The sequence below is a fragment of the Perognathus longimembris genome, chromosome 19 (assembly GCF_023159225.1).
Source record: "Perognathus longimembris pacificus isolate PPM17 chromosome 19, ASM2315922v1, whole genome shotgun sequence".
NCBI classification, from domain to species: domain Eukaryota; kingdom Metazoa; phylum Chordata; class Mammalia; order Rodentia; family Heteromyidae; genus Perognathus; species Perognathus longimembris.
This window is the reverse complement of record NC_063179.1, coordinates 40,884,153-40,897,269: the sequence shown is the minus strand read 5'-3', so window position 1 is coordinate 40,897,269 and position 13,117 is coordinate 40,884,153. Positions and strand designations below refer to the sequence as shown.

Genomic DNA, 13,117 nt, shown 5'->3' with positions numbered 1-13,117 from the left:
GATCAAGAAAATGTGATATGTATATAATACAATGCAATTTTACTCATCCATCAGGAAGAACAATATTTTATCATTTGCAGAAAAATGGATGGACCTGGAAAAATTATTAGGTCTGTAAGTCAGGGCCAGAAAGACAAAGGACATATTTTCTCTTATATGTGGAAGTTAGATCTAATTTATAAATATATATGTAAACATATACAGGGTCATATGCATATATACATAAACACATTAAATAAAGTATGTATGGTATATGCAGATGAGAATTCCAATGGCGTAACTCCTTTGGACAAATAACCTACAGTCTAACAAAATGAACACCAGGAAGCAGGAACTCAAAGTACTGGGTATAGGGTGGGGGTGAGGCCCAGGGGAGGGGGGGTAGATAAACAAAGGAATAAGAATATACACAGTCATATATTCAATAGTAATAATATTCAATGTACATGTGTGGAAATGGAACTAGTAAAATTGAGGGGTGGGTGGAGTTGGGAGAGATTTAGGGGAAAATGATGAAAGGGGTGACACTGATTAAGATGCGTTGTATCAACAAACTGGTGTAGAATTGAAATCCCTTTGTACAGCTACTTAAAGGTAAGTAAGTAAGTAAATAAGGGCTAGCAATTTAGTTTATCAAATCCTCTGTTGTAAGAAAGCTCTTAGCCTTCAACATGTAGGTGAGAAACATATAGCTCTCCCTATCCAAATAGGTGGGGAACAATCAGAGCCAGAATGAAAAGAAGCCTGGCATGTGTAGGTAGGAAAATCTGAATCTGGCTTTATTGTGGCTTTGGTGTTTTTTGGCCAGTCCTGGGCCTTGAACTCAGGGCCTGAGCACTGTCCCTGGCTTCCTTCTGCTCAAGGCACTCTACCACTTGAGCCACAGCGCCACTTCTGGCTTTTTCTGCTTATGTGGTGCTGAGAAATTGAACCAGTGCTTCGTGTCTACTGTGTCTTAAAAACCCATTTAACACTACTAGTCTTGCTTTCAACAGAGGCAAGGCAGATTTCAGGCTCAACATACCACCTATAATATTTAGATAAAATTAGCAATTTAAAAAGTGAGTGTATTTCAAGGACAGTAAAGGAGGATGGAGGTAAAAGACATGACAAAGATCATTACCTCAATACACACATGCCTAAAAGTTGGCAAGTAGATGGTTTGCAAAAGATTGAAATTAGCCAAACTATCTAATAGCTCAAGTCTTTAAAAATACTTGCCTGCTAGTTCAACTTTTAGAGTGCCACATAACTGTACTATCATGGGAGTTATCTTAAATATCACTAGCTAAATTAGCAATAGTATCATTTAAAAATCCTGCCAATAAATAATGTACATAGATAATATTGATCAAGCCACAAACCACTGGCTATTAATAAATAATGTACATAGATAATATTGATCAAGCCACAAATCATTGGCTATTAACAAAAACAAGCAAAGCCATACCACTTGTCCTTGAGCGGCTGGAAATATGAAAATCGTACCCTTTTCCAACATCTGCTCCAGTTTCTCTTACTGCCAAAAAGAAAGTTTTTTTTTTAAAAAACAAAATTAAACCAAACTACTTTGCAAAAATTAAGTGTATATTAGTGATACAACATAAAAAGTTTCATTGTGACACTCTTCATATATGCATTTAATACACTGTGATAATATAAACACTTTATCCTCTCCCCCATTACTCTCTCTTTTCCCACTTGCCACTTCCTGTGGCTCTCTTCTTCTCAAATAGTGACCCATTTACTTTTTTCCCCTGGTACTGGGGCTTGAGCTCAGGGCCTGAGCACTATCCCTTAGCTTTTTGCTCAAGGTCCTCACTCTTGAACAACAGTGCTATTTCCCCCCCCGGTGGTTAACTGTAGGTAAGAGTCATGGCCCTTCCTGCTTCTGCTGGCTTCGAACCATGATTCTCAGATCTCAACCTCCTGAGTCGCTAGGATTACAGGTGTGAGCCACTTACACCATGCTACATTTAATTTCTTTTTGTAAAAAAACACCTAGAATGTGCCTGAATCTGGCTCATTTTATTTAACAAGATGACCTTCAACAATTTTCTCTAAATGATTTAATTCTTTTTCTTTGTTGTGAGAATTCAGGCTTTCTATGTATTAGTTAGATGTTCTGCCATTTGAGTCCTGACTCCAGCCCTTTTTGCTTAGGTTGACTTTTAGATGGGGTCCCCTGTTTCTGTCCAGGGTCAGCCTGTACTATGACCCTTGTAACTATGGCCTCTAAAGTACAGCTGGGATCCCAGGTGTGCAACACGATGCCTAGCTTGAGATGGTGGTCTCATTAAATTTTTGTCTAGATTGGCCAGGAATCATGCTATTCTGACTTCTGCCTTCCAAGTATCTAGAATTATAGGTATGAGTCACTATGCTAGACTAATTTTGTTTACCCTTATGTCTACATAATACTATGTTTCTATATTTACCATATTAAAAAATCCATTCATCTGTTGATGTATATCTACAATGATTCTATAGTTTGGTCATTGCGAGCAGTAGGATAAACACCAGAGTACAGGTATCTCTATTGCATGCTGACTTTGGTTTCTTTGGCAATATACCCAGAAGTGGTATAGTGAGATTATATGGTAGCTGTAGTTCTCATTTTTGAGGATTCTCCATATTGATTCCATTAGAAGCTGGTCTAACATACCTTGTATAAGGGGTTCCTTTCCCCTACATCTTTACCTGCATTTGTTGTTTGTATACTACCTGTGAGACTTCTTTCTTTTTCTTGTGCTGGTCCTGGGGCTTGAACTTAGGGCTTAGGCATTGTCCCTGAGCATTTTTGCTCAAGGTTAGCATTCTACTATTTGAGCCATAGCTCCATTTCCAAATATTTTTGGAACTTAATTGGGGATAAGAGTGTCACAGACTTTCCTTCCTGGACAAGATTCAAGTGCCAATCCTCAGATCTCAGCCTCCTGAATAGCTAGAATTATAGATGGTGCCCAGATGATTACTTTGAAATGTTGAAGCTAGCAAAATAAGCTATCTGAGCTAAATCCCTGGTAACAGCAGTACGGGAGTTGGCAGCAGAGTGGAGACAAGCTTTCTGGTAAGCCCCTTAAAGGCAGAGGTATACGGGGTTACAATGTGGATTTGTCTGCTTAAATTGACAAGAATATGCACCACTTTGAGCTTGCTCAGTATGAACTGTTAAGGTACTCGGTGTAATCAAAACACTGATGCAACCCGTATCTTAAAAGCACAAGGAACAGAAACTACAGCTGCGATTTACTGGACACCCAGGAGCCTTTGGCCTGCAAATCAGCTGCGTCATGTGCTTTCAAGGACAAGGATCCTTGGAGGCATGCTGACAGTGTAGCAAGTGTCCACTAACAGTGTTAGAACCCAGGGGAAGAACATTTATGTAGAGAAGCTATTTGGAATCTTGTACTGATCTTTACTAACAGGAATGGAAAAGTAGAAGGAACTTAATCCTTCCTCTGTCCTTTCTACATATCTATCCTTAACATCCTGGTTTGTAACAGCTCTCTATTAGGCGGCTGATAATACAAACAGCAATGCCCCCCTTCCCCCCGCCATGTGCATATAATCCTGCTGACAAAGTTTTAGTATGAGGTCCATAGAGTAACTTAAAGGATCCTAAAGGTGTATAGGGACCATCGTTATTGCTGCGTTTGGGCATTAAGTTTTAAAGACAACTCTAGCTGGCACAGAACTGTTGGAATAAGAATAGAGTTGCAACATATCCTACTAGGAGACACAACTGCTACAGCACTGCTTTAACTTTATTACTTTCCGTAAGAGTTACATGAAGTGCAAATAAAAGTCCAGCTGTCATGGAAGAACCAGAAACAACAGTGAAATGTAAAAAGATCCCCCCATGGTATCTATACACATCAATGACTGAGAAGAATCTCGAATCAGGAGAGCCACTTTTTTTTACATCATATGTTACTTGAGAGATATCTTAGAAAATATACATAACCTTGATTATGAAGCATATCCATTGTAGTAGGAAGTCTAAGGTCTGGCGCCACCTCTGCCCTAGGGTGAGGGAGCTGCGAGGCAATGGATTCCACATTGGGAGTCACTACAGCATAGCGGAGCAGTTCTTCATATTCTTCCTATAAGAGGCCAACAGTCAATAAGATATTGTAATAGTTACAATGTTACAATGTATTCACTACTAGGATTCTCTTTTGAAATTTAGTTAAGCTGGGCAGAATGGGTTGTGACTACAGTCTCAACTACTTATAAGGCAGATATCTGAAGGATCATGGTTTGAGGCCAGCCTGCCCTCCCACCCCCCATCAAAAGCCCCATCAAAATCATCTACCTGTCTTCCCAGCTATATAGGAAGATCATGGTCCAGCCTAGCTTAGGCAAAAATGTGAGAATTTATTCAGAAAATAACTAGAGAAAAAGGACCAGGGAATGGTTCCAGTGGTACAGCCTAGGAAGCAAGAGGCCCTGAATTTAAAACCCAGGGTTAATTAAAAAATTAATGGCCATGATAGAGTCATATTCTTATAGCATGTAGTTTGAAGCCAGCCTGGGCAGGAAAATTCATTTCCAATTAACAACCAAAAAGCTGGAAGTGGAGCTGTGGCTCAAGTGGTAGCATGCTAGCCTTGAGGAAAAAAAAAAAAAGTCAGGGGCAGCACTCAGGCCACGAGTTCAAGCCCTAGGACTGGCACAAAAACAAACAAAAAAGTTTTAGCACTCATTCTAAGTTAGAATCCTTTGAGTACTTTTATGGCTTCTATAGTTATGTTTAAAAGTTTTGAATTAGTTTAAAGATAAGATATGCTATTAAAAGCTACCATTTTCAACTACTTTTATTGAGAATCAGAGTTCTCTGGATACTGTACAACTCAAAAAAAATACAAAAGGAGCACACTAGGTATTAGGTTTATAAAATGGCACTGGCCCCTGGGGCCAGTGACTCATGCCTGTAATCCTAGCTACACAGGAGGCTGGGATCTGAGGATTGTGGTTTGAAGCCAGTTTGGGCAAGAAGGTCCATGAGACTCTTATCTCCAATTAACCACCAAAAAAGCTAGAAATGGATCTGTGGGTCAAGTGATAGAGTGTTGACCTTGAGCACAAAAACTTAAGAGACAGTGCCTGGCTCTGAGTTCAAGCCCTAGGACAGACACACACACACAAACAAAAGCTGTACTGGCCTCCTATCACCCCTAATTTCAAAAATTCATTTGTCAAAGCACCTTGGCTAATTTTTGTTGAACATATAGAAGAAAAGGTCACAAATTTGAGTTTACATATAAATCTCTATGATTATAGTGCTTAATCTGCTTTTTATATTGGAATTTTAAGTAAAACTGTTTAAAGTATGAGTTTGTGCTGTCTGTCTGAAAACGTCTAGGCTTAAGGCAATTAGATGTAAAAAAAAAAGTGCCTTGGTTTGAGTTTCAACATAAATAAATTATTATTATTATTTTGCCAGTCCTGGGGCTTGAACTTAGGGCTTGACCATGGTCCCTGGCTTCCTTTTGCTCAAGGCTAGCACTCTACCACTTGAGCCACAGTGCCACTTCTGGCCTTTTCTGTTTATGTGGTACTGAGGAATCAAACCCAGGGCTTCATGAATGCTATGCAAGCACGCTACTGCTAAGCCATATTCCCAGCCCCTAAATTTACTTCTTTAACCTGCATACTTATGTGTACTACATATTAGCTGTAACAGATACAGATTTTCAGTATGTGTTAAGGCTAATGACAGAAGAGAATCACAGATGTTTGAAAGAGAACCTTTAGAAAATCTAACCACCAGAAGCCCCTTCATACTGGTAAAACCAATTGTTAGTGATTCCCTCTTCCTGACAATAACCACCTGTCTGAGGTGTAAAGAAACATTTCTTGATGAAAATCAAAAGGCAGTATTTTGTATTATGGTTATCACCGAGGCAGGAGGCTCATAATAGAAAAAAGATCATTTAGAATGTCACGAAACTTCTAAATTTTATGTCAACAGAAGTATTTGCAATATCAGTTTTTCAAGTACTGAAATAAGAAAGTCCTGAGTACTTCTATAAGTTAAGAGTCCTACCCGATGTATTCTCCAGCTCTTAGAAACCAAATGTGTGAGCTGGTCCTAATAAACTATGGATAATGTCAAGTGCCTTACCTTCTTACAGTGGTAGGGATTATTCATATCTTAACAGCATCCATTTTCCCTTTGCCTTTTGAAGTTAATAAAGTTCTAGGGTTCAGCCTGAGCAGATGGCCATCCAGTTACATTTCGCCAGCTCCCCTTGTAGCCAGACCTGGTCTGGATGTTAAAATTGCAGGTCAAGTCCTTTACATGCTGCCTGCTTCCTGTCCCCATGGGCTAGGAGTAATAGTAAGCCAGCACTTCTCAATACAAATACAATCAATCAATTCTGGGCACAGCAGATGACCAGGAGAGAAGAGACAGATCTTTAGCTAACCTCTGGACCATGGACAAGCTTAGATTCTTATAAGAATGAACCAAACTCCAAGGGATTCATTTAAGACACTTTTATTTGGATTTTATGAAAGCAGCTACAATAAGTCACATTTTTGGAAAAAAAAAAATCCAAGGGGCTGGGGATATGGCCTAGTGGCAAGAGTGCTTGCCTCCCATACATGAAGCCCTAGGTTCGATTCCCCAGCACCATGTATACAGAAAATGGCCAGAAGTGGCGCTGTGGCTCAAGTGGCAGAATGCTAGCCTTGAGCAAAAAGAAGCCAGGGACAGTGCTCAGGCCCTGAGTCCAAGGCCCAGGACAGGCAAAAAAAAAAAAAAAAAAAAAAAAAAAGAAAAAAAAAATCCAAGTAAGTTTCTTTCTGGTGTTACTAGGGTTTGAACTTACCATGCTTGCTAGACAAGGACTCTACCACTTGAGCCATGCCCCTTAGCTTAAAGTAAATTTTCATTTTGGCTAAGAATATATAGAAGTGTGGCTGGTATAGATGGAATATTGGAGTCTAAGATTTATGTTGAAGCCTCAATAGCCAGTGCGGCTGTGCCTAGAGATGAGGGCTCCAAAAGAATAATTAAGATTAAATAAGGTCACAGGCAGTGGCGCTCATCTGATAGGATTAATGTTCTTATAAGAAATAGCAGGCCACTCTCACACCCTGGCGTGCACATACTACACCAAGGTCACATGATGGCAGCTGATTGTAAGCCCGGAAGAGAGCTATAGCCAGAAACTGACTGGGCCCTGACCTGGGTCTTTAGCTGAGAAAATATTGTTGAACACCCAAATCTACGGTTATTTTGTTGGGATAGTCAAATAGACTACTATGCCTTTCTTTTTTGCCAGTCCTGGGGCTTGAACTCAGGGCTTGACCATGGGCCCTGGCTTCCTTTTGCTCAAGGCTAGCACTCTACCACTTGAGCCACAGCGCCACTTCCAGCTGTTTCCGCTTATGTGGTGCTGAGGAACCGAACCCCAGGGCTTCATGTGTGCTATGCAAGCACGCTACCACCAAGTCACATTCCCAGCCCCTAATATGGCTTGTTTATACTCTGAAGGCCACCACTACAACCTTTTAGGATATTTTCCCTCTGGTGGTAATTACAAGAGTTAGCCAAATATACTCTGTTTAGTCAGTGTTAGTTTATTACTAGTACCCCTACCTCACAGGGAGGGAAAAGTGGAAATCAGCGGCTCGTCTAACTTCCTAAATCAGAACAGAAAGAAGAAACTACCTAGAAATATTGCAAAGTTCCCACAGCAACCAGTATGACTTAAAAAGGAGGAAATAAGTGGGTATACATGCATCACTCATAGATATTCTTACTTTAAAAAAGATTTTAAAAGTCAGCTAGACTGCGTATTTTTGAGACTACGTATTTTTTAACATTAATTTATGAATGTTTGGATTTACAATTTACTATACACATAAAAGTAGACACTATTTTGTTATTTCATTTTTAAGATAGTTTTAGCTTTCTTGCTCTAAACTTGAGCCATACCTTCAGTCAATTTTATGTTTCTACTTCTGGAATTCCAAATAATAACGCTGTGTCTAAAGGAAATAGACGCTTCCACTTTAGTTCAAGAACCAGTAGGAGCCACGTGATGGTGGATCACACCTGTAATCCTAGCTATTTAAAGGCTGAAATCTGAGGATTGTTATCTGAAGCCAGTCTAGGCGGAAAAAGTCCATGAGACTGTTATCTTCAATTAACCACCAAGAAGCCAGAAGTGAGTTGTGGCTCAACAGCAGCCTTGAGGGAAAAAGAAAAGGAACAGCACCCAGGCCCTGAGTTCATGCCATAGTACTGATACACATACATACCTGAACTTGTAGGGTCGTGAGTTGGGGGTTACTAATAAAAGACTCATTTGGTCTGACATTAAAATCAGGTAATCAATAACACAAAATCATTTCTTGAAGGTCTACAAGGTTCTTCCCTTTATTTCCCTTAAATTCCGCAGTAGGTGTTTTTGTTTTTGTAGTGCCAGGGCCTTGTACATGCTTGGCAAGTACTCTACCAAGATCTACATACTCATATCCGATTTGTTCTTTTGACATGAAGCTCTGTCTCTAGAACAAATGTCAATTTGAGATCTTGTGGGGTGTTTATCTTTTAGTGTAAATGACTTCATTAGTTTCTGAAAAAGTTTGGAAATAGCACAGCTGATGGGGTGCAGGAAAGCACTGCAGCCTCAAAAGACAGTACTGCATAGCAGAGGGACCATCAAAAGGGAAGGCAAGACCAAGGGAGGATATTCTTAGGAGAGGAACACAAAGGCGCAATACCTATGTGCGTTGGATTAGATAAAACAATAGTTATCAAAATGAACTCCAGGAAATGAAGTTAGTTTTATTCCTTTGTTGCTGTTTTTGCTTTTCTTTTTTGTCTTGTTAGTTCATGTGTTGTTGGGAGAGCATGGGAGGGCATAGAAATGGTGGGTGACAAAGGGTGAACACATGCAACAGTGACACTCACTAGACATTATGTTGAAAATGAACTACCTAACTTGTGGGTGGGGACAGGAGGGAAAAACTAGGAGAGAACTAGGAAGGGGTGATAATCAAAAAGAAATGCATTCTTGATCTGACTTTTATAAATGTCACCCTTCTGTGCATCACTTTTATAACAATAAAAATGCACCAAAAAGGGAAAGCCAAGATGAAATCTCAATGTCACAATTCCAGACTAATTTATCCTAGTAAAATTCATATTATTTTCCCAATGCCATCCCAATTTCTAAATACATACTTTCCATGAAAATGTTTCATAAAAAATACTTTCCTACTTTATTATACAATATCAACAATACTTAAGAATAAACACAATGTCCAAATTTCCTATCAATTGATACAACTAAAAACTTAAGCCAGACCATGTTAGGATTCTCATTTGAAATCTCCAGAGATCTGAATCTGTATTTCTGATGACAAAACTTTTCAAAAGAAAAGAAACAAAATATTCCACATAAACACTATACCTCCTATAGTTAACTTGTCCAATTTATCTGTCAGTGTCCAGGGCCTGGTAACAGACTGTCTTGAGTGTTGTGACAACAGGGATTAGAACCTCATTAAGTACGATGTAAGAGAACTTTGGATTCTAGAACTTTGGTTTGATATTGCATTAAAGTGAAAATATCAGTTGTGAGAAGCAGCTAAAGACTTTTCTTCTCAGTATTAGTTAGAGTTTTTGTACCAAGAATGATTAAAGAGTTTATTACTAAGTAGGTGGATTTTAGTCCAGGTATACACTGCTGCAGGAGGTAGGACCCTATGTAAAAAAATCACCAGAGGAAAAAGGGGCTGGAGCTGTGGCTCAGCAGTAAAGCACCGGTTGAGTGAGCATGAAGCCCTGAATTCAAAGCCCAGTACTGCTAAGAAAGAAAAGAAAAAATGAATTGATACCTAGTTTTTGAAAAGTTAAAATAATGTAAAGTCTTCCCAAAACACATAAAGTAATCCTCCAAGTTTGTTATTATTGCAAATGGAAAGATTTCATTCTAAATAGAATAAAGGAATGAACAATGTACTACGAGTTTCCCGGAATAATCAGTTTCTTAAATGTAGACATGTCTTCCTACCTGAAGGCCGGTAGAGACAGAACTGCCATGATCCGAGTCATTCTGCACAGCTGGAAGGGAGTATCTGTCCTCATCTGATGACATTCTACACAAACACTATAAAACAGTACAGGTTGACTTCAGTTTTATCCCTTGGTATTTGAATGAAAATAAAATGCTTTTTTAAATACATATAAATACAATAGCTCTCTACTGTAAATAATTCTCCATGTTACACGTGAAAAAAACCATTCAACATTGAGTACCTATAGGCAAAGTTGTCTGGGCAAGAAAAAAAAAACCCACAAAAAACGCTGAAACATTCCATTTCCACATAGTGAGTTCATAATGTAGTAGTCAAGGAGATGGGGTAAATACATGAAAGATGAAAGAAAATGCTTTGCAAAAATCCCTAATGGTCTGTTGAGGATGAGAGATTGTGATCACTGCTGTCGTGGGGCGTGGGACACTTGCACTTTCAAGTGACACCTTAAACTAAGAGAGACTGGACCCGGGACAATCACCTTTTGACAATATTGCTTTAAGTAAAAGTAAGGTTAATCAGAACAACAGATTCACATGCATACATAAAAGAGACTATTCAAAGTCCTAAGGCCTCCAAGTAATTTAGAAAATGAATAGCGACTCTTCAAACTATCTGAACACCAGTTAGTTACATGTTAGAACACTAGTGAAGACTTATAAAATGAAGTCCCTTCTTTGAAAGGCTTTAAAATCAGTGCAAGATTCATATGTGTGTGTATAAAACCACTCATATATATATATCGTATAGTATATATGTATGTGTATACACACACACACATTTTATATTTTGTGTGTGTGTTGGTTCTGGGGCTTGAGCCCAGAGCCTAGGCACTGTCCATGAGCTTTTGATCTCAAGGCTAGTATTCTACCACTTCAGCCACTGCCCCCCTTTTAGCTTTTTGGTACCTGGAGACAAAAGTCTCAGGGACTTTCCCCAGCTGGCTTCAGACCATGATTCTCAGATCTCAGCTTCCTGAGTGGCTACGATTACAGGTATGTGCCAATGTGCCACTGGGGACCAAGGATATAGACATTTTTCATGGGATATGATTGTATAGGTATAAAAAGAACTGGGAAAGAAGCCAGACAAAGATTTTACAGAAAATGTGACTGTGGTTCTGAGATTAGAAAGATGAGCATGTTTCCATCCTGAGTTGAGCCAAAGGAGGATATTCTAGCAGGAAAGCAGCACAAGCAGACAGATACATAACATGCATGCTAAGAACAATAAGAAGTTGCTATGGCAAACGGTACAAGTAAGACTTGTTAAGAAGGAAATGACAAGATAAGCCAAAGTCAGATCATGGAACATTATTTTTGTCATATTAAAAAGGTTGGTCTTTTTCTAGAAGGATCTTTTAGATTACAATGTGTGCTTACAGATGATAACTCCTATAATGTTAAGGACCACTGTTGTGAGAGAATAATTGAAAACATAACCCCTTAAATCTAGAGGGCAAACAAAGCTGTGCATGGTGGCATATATCTTGAATCTCAGCACTCACAAGGCAGACAGGAGGATCTTAAGTTTGAGGCCAACCTAGGCTACATAGTAGTGGGATGGGGTGGAGGAACATTAGAGAGAAAGAATACTGTTCTGCATTTGACAGTCAGGAAGTTGCTGTGACATCTGCTTCAACAATTTTAGTTGAAGTTGAGACAGGTCTCAAAGACAGTGGGGGTGAGAAATAAACGAAAATAAGGAAATTGAAGTAGAAAGGCTATACATAGGGAAAAGTGCAATATTAGAATGGAAGGAAATTTCCTTTTTTATCCAGCAATATTACTGTGCATACATAGGCTAAGTAAACTAATCTCAGCCTGGCAGTCTTTAGTTAAGCCAATTAAGGAGGATAAAATAAGCATCTATCTGTAGCAAAGGACTGGCTGCTTCAATAACTTCACAGCCTCACCAGTGGTATCTCTGTTCATTTAGCTTTACAGACCTGATAGGTAACAGGAGTGAGGTGACAGTTGATGATTAAAAAAAAACAACAGTAGCAACCTCCACCAAATGTGTTAAGTACAGGTGGATCTCAAAACCTGCTTCTGAAGTATGGATACTGCAGACATGAGACGTTCCTTGACAAAACAGGCTGTCTGCCCTCCTCCCTGCTTTGCATCCCCTTATTGTTCCTAGGTTCAGAAACCAAACAGAAAGGTGAGGATTGCTTTAATAGGTCCCAGACGCGGGTTATCCCCCTCCCCACCCCCCCCCAAGCCCCCCATTTCCTAACCTCAGGGGACTGGAAGCCGTTGTGATTTTTTTTTTTTCCCTCTCCACGCAGTCCCCTCCTGCTTTTCAATGGAATTGTGAAGAACACCCCCCCCCCGCCCCCCGTGCGTCTCTCCTGCTCGGTGAAAAAGCAGGCACCGGCATGAATGAAATGTACCGCAGGAAGGACTCCGTGCGGGAGGGACGCGCGCACCTAACGTACTCCGGTCGGTATTCGTACTCAGCACCCAGCACTCGGGCCTTTCCCGGCCAGATCAGGAGCGAGTCTCCACCGTCCGGCGGGGCGGCGGCTGGGTTCCGGGCTCCCCCCTTCCCCCGCTCCGCCCCGCTCCGCCCCGCCCCGCCCCCCCGTCCCCCGAGCCAGGGGAAGGCGCCCCGGGCCCGGCGGGGCGGCGCCGCTACCCACCAGCTGCGCTCCCGTCCCCGCTCCCGTCCACGGCGCCGCCGAAACCACAGCAACCTGACAGTTTCAAACCGCGGGGACGCCCCAGAGACAGCTCCGGGCATTGGCCCGCGAGCTCAGCAACCTGCCATGGGATTGGGCCAAGGCGAGTGGGCGGGGCCTAGGGGGAAAGCCGGAACTAGGAGATGGAAGACAGCCGGGGATTCCTGTTTCCCCCGAGAGGGCGGGGTCTCGGGAAGCCCCGCCCATCCGGAGGAACTCTAGCTGACTTCCTTCCGGTGCCTGAGGCCTTTGGTGGGCTGGCCGGGTTGGGCGCGCGTCTGTCCGGGTCGTGGGGTAGTGGGGGGTTTTGTTTGTTTGTGTGGCCTTGGGGCTTCAGCTCCAGGCCTGGGCGCCGCCTCTGAGCTTGTTCGCTCA

General features: G+C 41.1%; 1 protein-coding gene across 2 annotated transcripts in view; it reads right to left on the bottom strand.

Annotated features, from left to right (window-relative positions):
* Poc5 (POC5 centriolar protein) overlaps positions 1-12,758 on the bottom strand; it is a 60,493-nt gene extending 47,735 nt beyond the window's left edge. Inside the window, exons 1-4 of one of the 2 annotated variants that reach the window (XM_048368287.1) lie at positions 12,704-12,758; positions 10,038-10,133; positions 3,968-4,106; positions 1,451-1,519 (exon numbers count right to left, since the gene is read on the bottom strand). In XM_048368287.1, coding sequence (XP_048224244.1) covers positions 1,451-1,519; positions 3,968-4,106; positions 10,038-10,121 — 292 coding nt within the window. In that variant the 5' untranslated portion in view covers positions 10,122-10,133; positions 12,704-12,758. The remainder of the gene's footprint in view (positions 1-1,450; positions 1,520-3,967; positions 4,107-10,037; positions 10,134-12,703) is intronic. The other variant, XM_048368286.1, reaches the window with a different exon arrangement.
* Between the last annotated feature and the right edge of the window lie 359 nt (positions 12,759-13,117).